The sequence below is a fragment of the Astyanax mexicanus genome, chromosome 22 (genome assembly GCF_023375975.1).
Source record: "Astyanax mexicanus isolate ESR-SI-001 chromosome 22, AstMex3_surface, whole genome shotgun sequence".
Taxonomy (NCBI): domain Eukaryota; kingdom Metazoa; phylum Chordata; class Actinopteri; order Characiformes; family Acestrorhamphidae; genus Astyanax; species Astyanax mexicanus.
In genome coordinates this window covers 6,695,367-6,714,076 of record NC_064429.1, presented here as the reverse complement: position 1 = coordinate 6,714,076, position 18,710 = coordinate 6,695,367, and the positions used below count along the sequence as shown (strand labels likewise).

Here is an 18,710-nt window from a genome sequence, read left to right as displayed (position 1 = left end):
GAGGTGTGTAGTGATTAACTAATCTGAAGCTACATGAAGGTTGGAGGCGTGTAGTGATGTAGTGACTGCAGAAAATTGATGATTGGAACCTTAGTTCAATGGGCAAATACTTTTGACTATATAGTGTATTTCTAATAAGAACGTGCTGTCTGACATGGCTGGCTCTTTTCCCAGGCTTTCTGTCTATAGCTTGATTAAACAGTTTGAAAGACTAAAGCAGCAGTAAAACTAGTGTGTGGAGCTGGCTCCCTTGTTAGAAAATATAACAGGCTGACTAGTTACAAGTAATATCAACAAAAGTTATTGTTGGGAAAGGCCTAGCTGTATTATTTGCTTTCACTGACCGAAAGGCACACCCACAGTTTGATTATGACAAAAGTTTCTAATTTGCACACTTAAAATCTAGCACAAGGTTGAAGAGTTTTAATGAAGGACACACAAAAGGGAAGACAGGTTTAAATGAACAAAACTGCATCTGTGAAAAAAGTAAAAAAGCATGAAAGAGAAAAGTTTGTGGTTCTCATAATGCCTGATTAGAAAACAGGGCATTTTCACAGCATGATATATACACATTTCATTTCTTAAAAAAAGAGAGAGAAAGAATAGTCGTATCCTCCTATTTTATCATGATAATATAGTATCAGTACATTTTATCAGGACTTTTCTTGTTGTCTATTTTATTTTACACTCCTGTCCCTTTTAAAAGCACAAGTCAAGAAAATGAATTAAATGTTTTTAGCTCAACTTTACAGAAGAAATGAAAACAAGGATAACAGGCAAGAAGAGAGTTTACATGTAGCAAAAAATCATACTGTACAATTTATAAAGAATAAAGTAAAACTGCTTTATAAAGCAGATTAAATGGAAGTGGCGTATGAGAGTATCAGTAGCCTTGTTTGATGATGATGTCCGACATGTCGTCCACTTTATGAAGCTCCAGGTTCTGTTGGTGGGAGAAGAGTAAATATAAGGAGAAGCACATTAAAACTACATAAAACTTTTCTAAATGTCTAACATGTAGCTTAATAAACATAACGTAAAAACTACGTTAACTATTTGGACAAAAGTTTGGAACAGAAATGCATCTCCTGTATTTGTATTATTGCATTACATTTTGTTATATTTGGTTTAATAACTTAAAAATGAAGGCCATTAATAGATAGATACATTTTGTACTTGCAGACACTGTAAACAGTGCTTGTAAAAATCCAGGCTCAGTAAATGTTTTGGTTAAGGTTTTATGACTGTGGTAGAAGCAGCACTCACCTTCTCATTGGCCAGATGCAGAAGGGCAACGAAGGCGAGGGGCACAGAGAGATTATTGGCCATGGTGGTGGGCAGCCTTAAACAAGAAAAAAAAGATATATTATTCACTATATATATATAAAATTTATTGGTGTGTGTATAGTTCATGTGGAGTTCGTCACCCGGCGGTATGGGCAGTAACTGGTGCTATGCCACATTCCTGCACGGACACGGCTGGTTAAAAGATGGATGAGCCGCCTACAGGTATTGTCTTGTGGTGAAAGCGCAGTGACCAGCTGAGCCCTGCTGCTGGGAGTAAACTCAGGGCTCAGCTGGGCCTCAATTTTCTTTATTATTCTGAGTCATGAAGGAGATCAAATTACAATTTAAAGAAAGAAAGAGAAAAAAAGGAGCAGCAGAGGTGGTTTACTGAACACCTGTGCACTGCTGACCATGAAGGATAGCTGAGCACTTTCTGCACCTACACTGTGCCCAGTGAAAGCAGGTTGTATAAGGGCAGGCAGGATAACAGTATTGTGATTACAACAATGCTGCACATTGAGAGATGCTTTGCAATATCAGTGAATCAACAACGTGACATGATTAAGCAAAACTCAGGCCAAAGAAACGCTCGTCACCATCAGGAAGTCTGATTGGTGAAGATAGACACAGCTTAGAACGAAGGAATAGGGATTTAAGATTTGAAAAAAATCTGCAATGTGTTGTCACACTGTTTTATATATATATATATATAAGACCTCAAATAATAATGCAAAGAAAACAAGTTCACATTCATAAAGTTCTAGAAGTTCAGAAATCAATATTTGGTGGAATAAACCTGGTTTTTAATCACAGTTTTCATTCATCTTGGCATCATGTTCTCCTCCACCAGTCTTACACACTGCTTTTGAATACCTTTATGCCACTCCTGGTGAAAAAAAATCAAGCAGTTTTGCTTGGTTTGATATTTTATAATCATCCATCTACCTCTTAATTATATTACAGAGGTTTTCAATTTGGTTATATATAAAAAAAAACAAACAAACAAACAAAAAAACACTTATTTTTTCCCCACAGCTGTATGTATGTCTGGCCTGATATTGATGTGAAATCTGAGAAATTATGATCCTAAATTAGTTTATGATAACACAGATGTAGTTTGCTGTTATTGCAGCTTTTTCAACATGTTTATCGCAACAATTATATATTTTACAGTCTCAGTGCAAGAAATGGACACTTTTTTTTACCTGTTTGAGAATGGCTGCATCCGAAACTACACACACCTACCATTCAATAAAATTTAAACAAAAAATACAATAAATAAAGACATGGGGTTGAAGTACCTCTGTAAGAGCGTTTTGGTGGACTCTCTGAAGGACTTTTCTCCTGGGACTTCATGAGATGACTCACTTTCCACCTCCTTTAAAATAAAATTAAATACATTATTGATTGAATAAGAAAAACATGAAGGCATCTCAATGTTAAATATAATGGTACTCACTGTGATAGCTAACAATTACCATTGATCATGAAGAGTTACCATATCTCATGTAAATACCCACATCTGTGCAAGTGTAAAAGTACTGATTTTAAAACTACTTAAAGTATAAAAGTAATGAACAAAACCTTAGGCCACGCCCCCCCTCCATCCCCAAAACACATTTTTATAAAAGCCATAATGATAATAATGTTCTATTAAAATGTTAATGTGAATACATTTGACATGCACTAGGCTGTTCCCAGTTTCAGCTGCATATATGCTCCATTGTAACGTATATTGTATATGTATATGAACGCATATTTTTGTAAATCAATGTATATATTACTAATATATTAAAGAAGTTTAGTTGGACTGGGGTTGTTTGGAGTTCTCTTGAGTCTCTGCACAGATCATCTTCATACTAGGCTGGATTGTGGAGTGCTGGAGTGTGTGTGGTGGGGGGGACGTGTGCAGGTGTGATGGATCACAGTATAAACCAATAGGGAGTGGGAATGGTATATGTTTATACTTCTCTACATCCAATCACAATCAGATTCACTCTATCTGGATAGAGAGATTTATCTGGATAGGGGTTTAATTGAACAATGAGAAGACAGAATGAAAACAAGCTGAAATAAAATAGGAGGAAACAAGGCTATTTTTAAATGTAAGGAGTAGAAAATTCAGATAATTGTGTGAAAATGTACAAATAATTACTACAGTAAAGTCTAATTAAATAAGGTAACAAAGTATTTATACTTCATTACTTTACAAATTGCTTAAAAGTGTGGCAGAACAGTGTTTAATGAATAGATGTAGATGATAAGTACCGGAGCTGCTTTTTCTTGGCTGTCAGTCAGAAGGCTCCACATGCTGGTCTTTAACCTCTTCATGTCCATCTTTTTGGCAGTCCTGGCATAGTTAATCTCAATGATATTCACCTGGGAGTGACACACAGGACACAATAACACATTACAATCTGAGTAAACAGCTGGAATCACAATACTTTCACTGATTTTTTTTTCTATTTTTTATAAAGGAACCCAACTGAGTTTAATTTCACACAGAGCTGTGCCTTGTTCTAATACCTATAAACTATTTCAAGTCAGTTATATGCACTTCTTTTCATTTATAAGGTAAACCTACCTTATGAGGCTCTGGAACCAAGCAATCCTCTCCATACGTAGAGACACCGTCCGGGTCAAAGGCGTTCAGTCTGTCTTCTATAGGCGGAGAATCATCTGTTCCAGCAAAGCCTTCAGCTTCATCATCACTGTCTCCAGCCTGCAGGTACAGAGAGATATCAGGAGTAGTTATTAGTAGGGGTGTGAATCACAGGGCATCTAAATACAATATTATTACAATACTGTGATTCTGCAACACTCAGACAATTCTCTTTTACACAGTATCTGTGTTACTAAAGAGGATAAACAATTCCCAAACAAGCAATTACCAGAAATTATGAATTTATTGGTGTTCCTGTTTCACAGAATTTAACAACCAATATTCTTTACAAGTCTATTCATTAGATGATATAGTGCCACCATGTGGAGTAATAAAACAGTGATTTTATAAGTTTAATGGGAGTTAGTAGGGCTGCCACTTATGCTGATTATTTGTTTGATCAGTCGCAATCAGTCTTTATCCCTATATTTGTACTTCCTACTAGGTGAGGATGGCTAAACCTTTAGGCCCCAAGACCAGATTCTAGGATTCTAGACAACCCTGTCCGGACGGGATTAGTTTCTCAGGGGGATGTCTGTGAAAAATATTTCACACTTCTACTCAGTGATAAAACTCTTGCATCCGTACTGCAATTGAAAAAACAGGAGGATCAGTTAGTTCGACATCACGTTCAGTAGCTCCTTCATTTCCACTCGCTGTTGTGTTTACGTAAATCTCTGTAGAAACGTGCGATATGTGCCAATGTGTAATTATGGTGTGCGGCAGTGGACAAATAGCTATTTTATTAAACACAAGGAGATGAAACTCAGAGTTGTTAGTCCGGACGGGACTAAAATTACCGGAGGACCACGGTGTGTGTGAGTCTCTTCCTCTCTCGCCCTCCCTCTCTCGCCTCTGGCTCCATCACATATTAAGGGTGTGTCGACAATGACATTGTGCATCAATTTTTTTTTTTTATAGTCGACATTATCGATTACGCTGACTAATTGTTGCAGCCCTAGACTTTAGAGCACTTTTTAATAAATGTTTTAATAAAATATTTATTTTTGACACCGTATAAAAAAAATGACAATATATCGCAATAAAAACATTTTCCCCCAATTCTAGCCATCATATTATTAGAATTTATAACTTGACTTGTTTTTAAAAGAGTAAAAAGCATTACATTTTAGAAAAACTGCAAAAGACAAAAATGCTGATGTGTAAAATAAAAGACTCAAAAAAGCTCTATAAAACGTTCATACAAAACCACATGTATGACTAACTGACTGCAACAGTCTACAAAACTGTTAGGAGTGATATGTCGTCTAAACCCCCATTTTTTTGACATTATGACCGGCTTACCACCGAATCGTAAAACCAATAAAGTAGCACAGAGCTCATCCCAATTAAATCACCTCAAATCACCATCTCAGTTTACTGTGTAATTTCATGTGTGTCCCTTAACTATTTGTGTTAAATATTAATTGACAATGTAGAAAATTCATTAAATAAAAGAAATTTAAAAAATATATACTGAATAAGAAGGTGTGTCCAAACTTGTGACTGGTCCTGTATTTATCTGATAGAACAGAGAATCAGTGGTTTTCAACCCAATTCTAGGCCTCAATATCCTTAAGCCAGACAGCCCACATTTTTATTCTGTTCCAGTGCAGTGCTGACCGACCTGGCTCAGGTTTCGTACACAGCTGGGAGTCCCAAAAACTCATAATAGGAGCCATTGATTGCGGAGTGTAAGAGTGTGTGAAGTGTGTGTGTGTGTACCTGTAGCCCTGGGCAGAAGTTGGCAGTATCATTGGCATTGTTGTAGTCGTACTCTCCGATTTCCTCTGTGAGCTCACCAGATAACCTCTTCTTACCTTCTGCATTGAGCTGCAATACAACAAACCCCATTGATTACTGAAGTAAAACAGTATATTTTGATCTCAGGAACTGTATTGCTATATAAAGTACAAAATTACTAATTTAAGGTTTATTTAAAGTTACTTTACAACATGAAAGGCCAATTTGAGCACACCAAAAGGTCACACAGATGAGCACAAAGGTCAATTTTCTAAAACTAGGCCTAGCAAAGATGAAAGGTTTATTAGCATAATAATCATATCTCTTAATTTGTCCCTTATTTAGCCATTGCAGTTTACATTCACAAGTTGCAGCTATACACTTCAAATAAGTACCCAATTTTGCTTCTCTGTGAACTATCTGAATTGTGGTAACTGATAAGAAGCAGTTCCTGGGGATAATAATAATTAATGCTCCCTATTAGGGGTGTGCCATATCATATCGTACGCGATAGTATCGCCAACATTTTTAAATATCGTGAATGATATTAAACTCTAAAAATATCGTGCCAAATATCACTCGCCCCCACTTATTACATTAGGGTACTACTTTACACTGTTTTTATTTTCCATTATATATTTACTAGAGACAGATTATATCTGTCCAGTATCATTTATTTTACTTTGATCCTGATTACATGGAGATATTTAGAGTGCATTATAAGTAATCATGACATTCTGGATCATTGACTTCTGTTACAAATCTGATCAAATTCTTGTATTTTTTTATATCTCAGATAGAGGTGTGAAATAAATCATATGCAATAATAAAATAAAATTTATTTTGTTGTAGTAGTGTTTTCTTGAAGAAAAAAAAAGATTTAATTTATATTGCCAAGAGTATCGTTATCGCGAAAAAATATATTGTGATATTATTTTAGTGCCATATCGCCCACCCCTACTCCCTATTACTTTTTCTTATTAATGCACACTTAACCCAACCTGCTTTTTCCTCTCTGATCCAGCTGGCAGGGATATCGATGTCATTTCAAACTTGTCTATAACTGTTCAGACACAATCAAAACTCCATGATCGTAGAAATTTTACTTTGAAAGGCAAAAAAAAGTTTTTTTGAACCTAAATGTGCTTAACTCTCATGCAATAAGCCTCTATTCTTTGCAGGATGAGTAAAATGGCTGACTTTTCAAAAATGTGTAGTCACATAAGCAATTTCTACTGTGGTTCCCTAGAAACAGGGGGTGGCACAACTTCCCCACTGGCACAAATCACCCCACTTTTCCCTACAGAGCTAGGGAGCACGTTTATAATTTTTGTCAGGGTTTGTAGCAACACAAAGGCTACAGCATAGGTTTCATGCAGAAGTGCAAATTAGCCATAAAATTAGCAGAGCTAAATAAGTTTTAGCATCTGTTTGTTTACTAAAGATCTGTCTCCATTCCTATGTGTAAATTTCCCCTCATTTGTTACTTGAGTAGCCCTGCTGAGGTAAATTTACGATTGGAATAGCACTAAGTGTTGGTGTGTTTGCTGGAATACTAAAAATGTTCAAGGTTGTATAAATATTTTTAAATTGTTTAAAAAGCAAGTCAAAAAAGAATCTATCCAAGTTATTTACTTGTAAAAAGTTGAAATATTTAATAAAGACATGTTAAAAAAAGCTTGTTTTTTAATTTGGAGTGTAAAGAGCGTGTTCAAGTGAGTCACCGTGTTGGAGGGTTTGAGGCTGAGCTGAGACAGGTTGCTGAGTGGATACTGGAAGTCTGCAGGAAGGGTGGTTTTCTTGTTGCTGCTGTTCAGAGCGGATTTACTGATGGTGGTCGCAGCCTGAAAAAAACAACAATGCAGATAAAAGTAAATAATAATCAGACCAACGGTTTAATTAGAAAGCGAGAGAGAATGACTTCTGGTTTTTAATTGCTTTAAACCAGCCCTTTGGGACCACTACCATAGTAAATATTTGATGGCAAGCTGCATGACCGGGATTCAAACCAGCAATCCCCAACCATAGTGGCATTGCATACTCTGCTGGATTATTCGGCACCTTCTTTACATTACATTTTAAATTGTATTATTATTGTAGGCCTAAAATTAATCAGATAAAATGAGGACATGCAATATTTAATAATAAAATGTGTGTCAGATCCTGAGAGCTCCATTGTGTAGGGCTAAACTACTGAATTAACTCTGAGCTGATGTATTTGTAGTTCAAAACAGATTTTCTTCATCGATAAACGGAAACACAAACTTTTGTAGACCAAGTTTTCATGACTTTTTCAAAACTTTCTGGGTATTTTTATTTTTCCAAAACGTATCTAGGCCTGGAAATTGCTATTTTCAATTTTTTTTCATGACCGTATGAACCATGTTTTAATTCAGTACTGCATTATGCAGTTCTCTCATGATAAAAGTGTTGTTAACAGTGTTTGGTAGCTCCGATACTCACTGTACTGTTCTGTACTCAGTGAAGAACTCTCAAGAGGGATATCTGGTTATTGTTCCAATGCTCACTGTATCGGGCTCAGTTATGGACTCTTAAAGGGCTCGGATTCTCATTCTTAAAAAACATTCTGACCTCAAAGCAGGGATTTTTACACTTTAATTATTTAGTTCTACTGGTATACAAAGTCTGTACTGCCATCTAGAGGATAAACAAGGAATTACACGGATCTGATACATCTTGCAGTGCCGCAACACCTCATACAATCATCATATGACCCGTCCAGCTCTCAGGATCGTCTAAAGTATTACCCGATTACAAATTTGGGCTAATAAAATCGTCTGACAATGATACTCAGACCATTAATCATTTTATATTACTAGTATACCGCTTTCCTTGTTTTTAAGACCAACTGTTCACAAAGACGTCATTCAAATAGTTTCTTCCTCAAGCGCAAAGTAAAATAGTCTAAGGGATGAAAAAAAAAGTGTGATCTTACTTTAGTGGTGCGGAAGTAATTGTGAAAGTGGATATCTTCGCTGAAGTCGATAACCAGGGGATTTTTGGGTGCCCTCTTTTTGGGTTCCTTATCTGGTTTGTGATCCTCTGCAAGAAACAGAACATTTAATTATCGTCATTCAAATCTTTAGTCTCTGTAAAATGGCAATTTGAAGACTGAGAATGAAGCAATTCTTCTAAACACTAAACAAAACCAAGCCCACTGGCACTCATGTATTATCAGCAGTAATGTTTGTGTTTAAACTCACGTTTGTGTGTTGGTTTGAAGAGCCAGTATCCCGGGCCGACCCACGTGGCCATGGTGCGGGGGCTGAAGTAGGAGTATTCTCTGGGTTTATCTGACAGCTGGAGGCACATGGTGGAGATATCCGCCTCTCCTATCGGTATTACCCCCCTGTGGAGAGGCAGCGTACAGTTAGAAATCATATTCAGGCAGTCAAACTCATGAGGAAACTGACAGAAACAAGCCTCCAATTACAGAATAGAGCTTTGATTGAACCATATCTCGACACTGAATCGAACCACAGATAGCACGGAGTAAAAGAAGCAACTTAAGCAACTTCGATGAAAAGTTAAAAAAAAAGTTTAAATAAGCCCATATCTGTGCCAAAACACATTAGAAAGTTACCGTTTGTCAGAGCCTCTCTGAGCACAACCCTCTTTGTGCTCGTCAAATACATCCCCGCAGTCTCCCGGCCCCATGTCATCTCCATCAGCATCAAAATCCTCAAAGTCTGGAGCGTCGTCCACTTCTGGTTCGATCTCAGCGTTGACGTCAAAAGCGTGCTCACCCTGCTTCATCTTCTCCAGCAACTGGTTCAAACTGGTGCTCTGCAGAAACCAATTGGAACAGAAAACATTTAATCTATTTAACATTCAGCTCTTAGTATAAAATACATCAGAAACACTGTTTTTTTCAGGTGCAGGACAGAGAGATTATTTAAATGGATACTTAGAGTATACATCACCATTATTGATTTTGGATGTGCAAGACTACACTACCTAATAATTAGAGCTTTGATTGGGCTGCAAAAAAATCCAGTCAGACCCTACCTGAGATGGCCCACCACATAACCTGTCCTTATGTGCCTCAGCATGACTTAAGCCCCACATTTATTTAGTAGGCAGGGTTAAAATTGGAGATTTAATTTAATTTTAAGTCCCCCCCCCCCCATTTTCTCCCCAATTTTTCTCAGCCAACTCACTCATTAGGACTCCCCCTATCACTAGTGATGCAGAAACACACAGGAGCTTGAAGTCTAGCACATGCCTCCTCCGATACATGTGAAGTCAGCCACAGCTTCTTTTTTTTTTTTAACTTCTGCTGATGCAGCATTGCAGAGTAGCACCACAGCTCGGAGGAAAGCGCAGCGACTCGGTTCTGATACATCAGCTAACAAGACACCCTGTGCTGTGGACATCACCCTTAAGTGATGAGGGAAAAGAGCGCAATCTACCCACCCGGAAAGAGCGAGGCCAATTGTGCTCCCTTTGAGCACCAGCAGATAGGTTTAAACCTGCAACCAGGACTATGTGTTTTATGAAAATCGATTTTCTCTGAGTTTTAATTTTCACCACCGACACTCCCCTGAGCTTAGCCCCGCCCGCTCTCCCGCACGCAGCTCCGCCCCTCTCTCCCCCCATAGGTTTGAAAATAAAGAAAACTTAAGAAAGCTATAAAAAAAAAAAAAAAAATTGTATAAAATAAAAAAACTGCTCTTATAATAACATTTAACAACACGGCAAAAAAATGATTTATGTAATTAACGTAAAAAAAAAAAAGTTATTTTGAGACGTGACTGCCTACAACAACTGCCTACAAATGAACAACAGAAGTTGTTCATTTGTTGGAGTTCATTTGTATCATTTCTAACATATTTAGAGTGTTTTTTACTCACTTTTTTCTCTCACAATGTTAATCCTTTACAGCTTCAAAAACATATATTATGCAAATTAAGCGATGACGTCATTTAGCGACTTCTAGGAGATTTTAGTATGGAAAAAAAATATCTATTTAAATCGAAAATTAGATTTTTTTTTTTGGGCCATATCGCCCAGCTCTAGCTAAAGTAGACTTTTTTTTTTTTTTTTTTTGCATTGCATAAATATTTTTATTGCATTGTGCAAGACTTATCTTGTCCCAACATCAATTGGTATCATTGTTCTTCTCTACATCTCTACTCTTTACAATTTCTGTTCTGAACTCTGTCTTAAAACACTACAGACCTGGCCAGGTGTCCACTGGGTGAAGGAGAAGTCTTTCAGAGATGGGCAGATACATTTCTCCTCCAGAGCTCTCAGGCTAGCTGTTGGTTTCAAACAAAATGTTGTGAGAAACAGAATAATCAAATTTTTACTTCTACAAACTTGCACTAGACTGCCTGAATATACCTGTGAAGGGTGAGGCAGGTGAGTGCTGAACAGGTGCGGGGGCGCTGGGTGGCCGGGATTGGAGCAGGGTCATGTGGGAGGGGAAGCGGAGCTCACAGCGACTGTCCTCACTGAACAACACGGACAGGAACACTCCGGCTGTGCTGTTCTCATCAAACGACGCAGCCATGCGCTGGAACATGGGGTCCACCTGCATACAGAATAACAAAGCTTTTCATGATAACTGTCTCAGAACATCACGGTTATCACAGTATTTCACAGCACATTAATCTAGATCGTATTATAGAACTAAAGCATGTTACATAAGAGGTAGAAGTAAAATCAATCCACATATACAGAGCTGTAAATAAGTATTTTTCCCCTACAGATTTGTTTAGAAAACTTTAAAAATATCAGACAAATTTAGCAGTTTTAAATGATAATTTATTTATTAACCCTCTTAGGGGAAAATCTGCAATCAAGCGTTTGGTATTACTGGCAAATGGAGGGTTTGAGTATGAACGGCCTGTTTAAGGTGAAATGCTGCGTTAGTTTATGCTAGATGTAAGTCCTAGGGCTTATCATGATGTTTGTAGTTTTCTGGTCTTTTATTTCTGTTCTTGTTGGTCAGCAGTGTTTTTTCCGCCTTGGAATTCTCCTATGGAGACCATTTCCACCCAGTTTCTTATTATTAAATCATTAACACTGATCTTAACTGAGGTAAGTGAGATTCTGCAGTTCTTTAAATGTTGTTCTGGGTTCTTTTGGGACCTCCTGGATGAGTTGTTCATGCCCTTTTGGAGTAATTTTGGACGGCCGGTCACTCCTGGGAAGGTTTACCAGTGTTCCACGTTTTCTCGATTTGTGAAGAACAGTGAATCACTGGTTCACTGGAGTCCAGACTTTTCCATCTGTTTCTGAATTTCTTTAGTTGGGGTTATAATGTGACGCTTTTGTGATATTTTAGTTGTTTTATGTTGTCAGACAGGTTGTATTTAAGTGATTTCTTGAGGTCTGAAAGTAATCAGGCCTGGCTAGCAGTAAAATTAAATTGAGTCCTAAAATATGAAAACTTTAAGTGACAAAAAAGCAGAAAACAAAAGGAAACTGTAAGAGGGCAGATACTTTTTCACACCTCCTCAGAAAAGGTGAAGAAAAGCAGTACATTTTAGGGTTTCTGGACGCACCCACATACTGTGCAACAGCTTGAAGTGAAGAGTACTGATGAAATGCACGGAGTAAAAACTCTTTTAGCCTTACCTCACACTTCATTTCTGATTCTAAAAGGTTAATGTTGCTCAGGTTCTGCTCCACTGTCTTTTTTGGGGGTCTTTTCTTCGGGGCCTGTTTGGCACTGGCCTGTTCGCTCTGCCCGTCCTCTGTTGCATCGTCATCACCCTCCTGACCTGGTAAAGCCAAAAACAAACAAAAAAAGAAGACAACACTTTATACATTTGAAGGGATGTCTCCAATCGGATTATATGAGCGGAAATCAGGGTCGAACATGTCATTTTCAGAGGTTCTGCTGTCCATACGTCCATGTTGTAAACACTACCCATCAGAAATATACAGTAGACTAATGCTAGTCATGTCATGTCATGTGGTCTCAACGAAACAAACAGGTGCTGGATGTTAATTTACACAGATTTATCTCCTAAAAACAGTAAAAGGGTGAGTAAAGCACTTTCGTTTATTAACAGCAAGCTTAGATTCTTGAATTTCTCCAGCTCTAAGGCTGGAGCATTAGAGGCTAACCCCTAGCAGTTAACTGAGTAACCCTAAATGTTCCGGTAAGTCAGGGCGATATTAGCTAGCGATTCGTCTCACGTAGCTTGTTTTAACACGGTAAACACGCAGACTACAGTCTAACATACTCACCTCGGAACAATGAAAGAGCTAGCGCTTAGCATGGTTAGCGGGTTAACAGCAGGCTACAGGCGGGTAATATTCACCTCTGATTGGGGAAATAGCGGTTATCGGCTAATGCTAATGCTACTCCAGCACCGGTGCTGGAAAACTAAACTAAAACTCCAGTATAACTCTGTACTTCAGTGGAGTGGCTTTACTGCTCCTTAGTACCTGACCGGTAGAATTCATACATAAGGTGCACTACATTATAAGGCTCACTGATGTATTTTGGGAAAATTAAAGGACTTTCAGCACGCCTTATAGTGCACAAAAATCTGATCAGGAAACTGATCAGGTGTTTTGGAATAGGAAACAAATTAAAATGTTGGGAACTAATATTCTAGAGTCTTCAGCTAATATAGCTTGCTGCATTATACACAGTATTATGTTAAAAAACAGTCATGCACTCACCTTCTTTAGGTTTGGTCTCAGCACCCAGCCCTCCCAGCACTCTGTAGGCATCAGCATGAACTGCATCAACCCTCACAGCATAGATCTTAGCGCTGGCATCCAGGGTTCCTGCAGCCACCTAAACACACAAACTATTTCATTTAGTCCAGTAACTTTCAGGAAGTTTAAAATTTTTTATTCTTATTGTTTTAATTATAATGTTTTGTAATTTTCTTTTAATGTTGTTTCGTATTATGTCTAAACTGTATTTCTAATATTCCATTTTTATTACATTTAATTCTGTCATAAATGTAAGTTTTTTTTATCTTTAATTAATACATTTCTAATGAATCTTTTTTATAAGCTTGTTCTGAATTGAATCTTAAATCTTTCTGTAAATCACTCTGAATTGCCTCTGTGTACGAAAGGTGCTTTACAAATAAACGTGCCTTGCCTTAAGACAGCTTGGAGCCCAGAAGGACTACAAGACAGATTCCGAGCTAACTAATTTTCTCATGAAAAGTTAAGTTTCTAGGTTTCATTAACTAACTTTATTACAGTTACACATAGAAACAGGCATATTAAGCAATATAAATTGTTTTGAATTCATACTCCATGCAGCTAAGTAATTAATGCACACACTTCAGAACCTAAAAATCTACCTTAAAGTTGAGCTCAGAATCTTTCTCCTTGAGAATATCAGCCATGTAATCGATGAGGTGCAGACCAAATGCATTCTTCGTGGTGATTTTCTGTAGGAACAGAAACACAACATGGTTAATATTAGTAAACTAGCTTAAAAGGTAAATCACAAACCAGAAGACCTAAAGACAGTTACAAGAGAAATGTGCACACTTCAAATTGAACCGATCAGAAGAAACGTAGTTCAGTCATCACTTACATTTTCAGTGGAGAGCTTGATGCAGGTGGAATAATGCTCAGAGATCTGGGCTGAGGACAGCTTGGGTACAGCAGCAGGAGTGCCTGCATTACTGTAATGACAAAAAAAGAATTACATTTTATTAGTTTCCTTTCTTTATATTTACATTCAGTTAGGTAGGGATGCTCAGAGATGAAATTTTAGATCAGAAACTAAAAATAAATTAAATTAATGATTTGGCCAAATGAAAAAAGCCTGTGTATTTTAAAGGAAAATGCTATAAATGCTAGAAAACTATAATTTACAAATATTTTTGATTACTAAACTTTAATTAAAATTGTCAGATCAATTAAATTTTGTCAGAGTAATTTTTAAAATAAAGTTTTATCCTAAATTTTAGCTGATTGCAATATTGCTCAGTGTTTACTTAAGAGAGCCTAATAATTTGAATTTTTTGATACACTGAGTTAGTATACACACAGTAGTTCTTTTATTTATGCTTTATTTAAACAGGATTTTTAAACATTTACATATTTCGTACTCCAACTAATAATTCTTAATAATTAAAGGCCCTTTAGAATGATGCTAAAATATGCTTTTGAAACAAAACATTAAAATTAAATAATTTAATATAATTTTTTAAAATTGTTTTTGGGATAGTAAATCATTACAAATGTTTATTGTGACAGGCCTAGCACAGTAATGTTTACTAACAAGAACCCATAAAGAACATTTTTATAGGGCTTACCTGAACGTTCCACCCTCGTTGATTGAGGAATCACCCACTCCATGCAGGTCAATAACTTTGGACTTGCGTCTCTGACGTCGCTCCTGTTCATCATCATTGCCCTGGATGGACCCAAGAAGAGGAGTACTGTTGGCAGACAGGGTCCTACTGGGCCCCAGAGCTGGGGAAGACCACTGCCGCGGTCGGGACGTCGGGGTATTTACCGCACTCATACCGTCTGTGACCTGGAGGAAATCAGAGATGATTAATTAGTAGGGGTGTCACGATCTCGATATTTTATCGAAATTGAATCGAAATGAGGTCACGATCTCGAGTATCGAAGTCAAAAAGAGAATCGACGATCCCTCCCGCGCGCGCTACGCAAATAGCGCAGCGCGCTACGCAAATGGCGCGGCACCAACACAGCGCATCCTATTCATTTAAATAGAGATAGCCACTGCATGAGCGCAGTCGGCGGGAGTGTGATCACTGTTTTTATCTGTCCAACGGGGGAGGGGGGGGCGGGGGTTGGGCGCGCAGGTTTTGTATCTGTATCTGACGGAGGGGTGGGTGCGCGCAGGTGAGAGCGTGTGAACTCGCTGAAATGCGTGTGTCAGTGTGACTTGAGAACACTGACTATAGATTACAGTGAGGTGGATTAAAAATCTTAAACTTATAATTGACTACACCTGTTGCTTTCCATTGAATTAAAAAAACATCTTTCTCTCAGATAAAGTAAACACAAGCGTGTTTCTGACTAAAATAAAAGCTTTTCAGGAGAGATATAAGTTATGTGTAAATATTTATAAGACAATACCCACATCACTTATCTAACCAGCCTGTACTGATTTCTGCCCCCCAATAATGCTTTCAATAACCTCTTGTAACCCCTGGGAGCCAGGGGTTACACTCTAATAGCCTTTAATAGTCTTCAGTAGCCTTTAAAAGACTTACCTGGCGGCCGTGGTGTGTCCACTAAACTCCGTAGTTATAAACATCCTGAGGTTAGCAGCGCGCTAACTGACCTGTTTATAATGTAATCCCAGCAGTGACTCCGTGTCGGCTGTTCTAACCTGCTGCTGTTAGCTGCTTGGGCTGAAAGATGAACTGTAGTGAGCTGTATTATCCGGTTAGTGGGGTTAAAACCTTTATTTGTTTACAGAAACAGTAAAAACGGACTGGCTGAGCTCTGTAGCCCGTGGCTGGGCTGTACTGAAGTAGTGACTGAGTGAAGAGAGCGGGGCTTGTGCTGCTGCTGCTAGTGGTTGGATGAAGAACTGCAGCTTCATGTAATGAGCAGTTTCACCAGCCATCCACACACAGCTCTGATAAACTGCTTGTTTTAATAGTGCACACTGTTGCTACCAAAAAAAGTCACTAGATGGCATTACCATATATATCTTAATAAATAATAATAATAATATTTATAATATTTATAATAATAATAATAATAATAATAATAATAATAATAAATATATTATTTAAATTTTATGAGGCATAAAATAATAACAAGAAAAAAAAACAAGAAAATCGAGAATCGAATCGAATCGTGACCCTCAAATCGAAAATGAAATCGAATCGAGGATTTAGAGAATCGTGACACCCCTATTAATTAGACAGTCAATAGCAAGCTCATTTAGCACAGAAAGCTTTTAGTTTTTAGTTAAGGTGAGCTTTTATCACTGCTGGTTATTTTGTTAAGCTAGCACACTGCCAAAAGTTGGTAATCCTGCTGGAAAATGAAATCCGCATCTCCATAAAAGTTGTCAGTAGCAAAGGGGAAGCATGAAGTGATTCTGTAAGATTTTGTGGGAAAACAAAACTGCACTGATTTTAGACTTGATAATAGAACACAGTGGATCAACACCAGCAGATGACAGACATGACTCTCCAAACCATCACTGATCATCAGTAAATGTTACATTTCATTTGTAAATCAAGGGAGCAGAGTCTGGAGGAAGAGTGGAGAGACACACAGTCCAAACTGCTCGAGGTCTAGTGTGACGTTTCCACCAATCAGTGATGGTTTGATATATTGGAGAGACATGTCACCTGCTGGTGTTGATCCACTGTGTTTTATTATCAAGTCTAAAGTCAGTGCAGTTTTGTTTTCCCACAAAATCTTACAGCACTTCATGCTCCCCTTTGCTGACAACTTTTATGGAGATGCAGATTTCATTTTCCAGCAGGACTACCAACTTTTGGCAGTGTGCTAGCTTTCTGTGCTAAATGAGCTAGCTATTGACTGTCTATCTATATAGTTAGATTAGATAACCTGTGTTTAAAAAAAAAAAAACATAGCTAAAAAAAATATGAAAATAGAAAAGGTAATTCTTCTATGCTTGTTTTCTACTTTGACAGAGTCTTAATTAATTTTATATAACAGCTCATTAGTGCTGCATTCAGCTGTTATTAGAACTAGATATTACTATGCTAGCATTAGCTAGCTACCCTTTCTGTGCTAAAGGAACCTTTTGTATATTGTCTGTATATAAATTCGCTGACACTTCTTTTCATTTCTTCGAGCTGCTACAACATGAAAAAATGCCCAGCTGTAGGATTAATACAGTATTATCTTGTTTTATTTTACATTAAAAAGCTAGATTTTTGTTAACTTCCTGTGCTAATTATGTTTATATCAAAGATAATACTCTAGCAGTTTATTATGTTAATTTTACGGATTGCAGTGGCTCTGTTAGCATATGCATTAGCCTACAATCTACCAGACAGCTTTCTTCTCTTTTATAATATTATTGGTCTGAAGTAAAAGCCTAAAACATATGAATTAACTGAGCTATATAATTTAGAACGATATTAAAATAACTTTTAATTTTAATGTATTAAGGAGGACACCAAGATGGATAAATAACGGATATAAAACTGCCCAACTAACTTACTAACTAACGTTATATAATCTGTGTTTAATTTAGCGAGTTGTAAAACATAACGTTAGATAGTAACGTTAGATATCTTCCTCAAACAAACGTTTAGCTAGAAAGGTTAACTAAGCTAACTATCAAGCTAGCGAGCCAACTTGTGTTCCAATAAATAAATAATAAATTATTTTAAAAAAAGAAAGCGTTGAGCTAAACAGCTTAACTAAGCTAAGCTAACTATCAAGCTAGCAAGTTAAACCTATCGCCGCTTCGTGTTCCAATAAACACCCGTGTGTTCTTCCTAAAACGCCTACCTAGTGCGCAGTACAACGGCCGTTAAGCGCCCTGGTTAGTAGACACACATCACTTATTGGGACACAGCCTGTATTAAACATCACTTCTTCCTAACGAACTCAAACAAATTCGCTTTTACTTGATTTCTGCGCTGCTCCAGTCCAAACCGGCGGATATAAACAGTTCAGAAAGCGCTATAAACTCGTAAAACAGAATATAAAGCACTAACAAAACTGAAAATATCGGCAAATTTACCTTTAATACGCTCCGGTCCTCTACTCCTGCTCTCCGGCTCCCGTTTGAAAATTAGCGCCGAACGGTTTACGTACGTCCTGCGTCGCTAGTGACGTAATTACGTACGACGCCGTGCGCTTCGGATAGCTGACCTGGGATCAGATGTAAGATATATGAATGTACTTAAGGCTGTAAGTTAAATAGGCTGTTTAATCTGATCCCGGGTCAGTTTTTGGATAAAAAAGTGCTTAAACGTGCTACGAAGTTTTAAAATGTGAAAATATCTACATTTGATATGTAATATTACTCAATATTAGTTGAGTAGTTCTTGCTTTTCATAATATGTTATGGAACATTATTCAA

General features: G+C 37.4%; 1 protein-coding gene across 1 annotated transcript; it reads right to left on the bottom strand.

Annotated features, from left to right (window-relative positions):
* Positions 1 to 403: 403 nt before the first annotated feature.
* On the bottom strand, positions 404 to 18,470 carry ncaph (non-SMC condensin I complex, subunit H). Its single transcript, XM_022666865.2, has 18 exons — positions 18,369 to 18,470; positions 14,965 to 15,188; positions 14,238 to 14,328; positions 13,999 to 14,088; positions 13,358 to 13,475; positions 12,299 to 12,444; positions 11,060 to 11,249; positions 10,895 to 10,974; positions 9,297 to 9,499; positions 8,917 to 9,062; positions 8,649 to 8,755; positions 7,417 to 7,536; positions 5,675 to 5,782; positions 3,872 to 4,009; positions 3,556 to 3,666; positions 2,589 to 2,665; positions 1,267 to 1,342; positions 404 to 943 (listed from the first exon to the last, which is right to left on the bottom strand). The coding sequence occupies exons 2-18, from the start codon at positions 15,174 to 15,176 to the stop codon at positions 884 to 886; spliced, it is 2,073 nt and encodes a 690-aa protein (XP_022522586.2). The 5' UTR covers positions 15,177 to 15,188; positions 18,369 to 18,470; the 3' UTR covers positions 404 to 883.
* Positions 18,471 to 18,710: the final 240 nt, after the last annotated feature.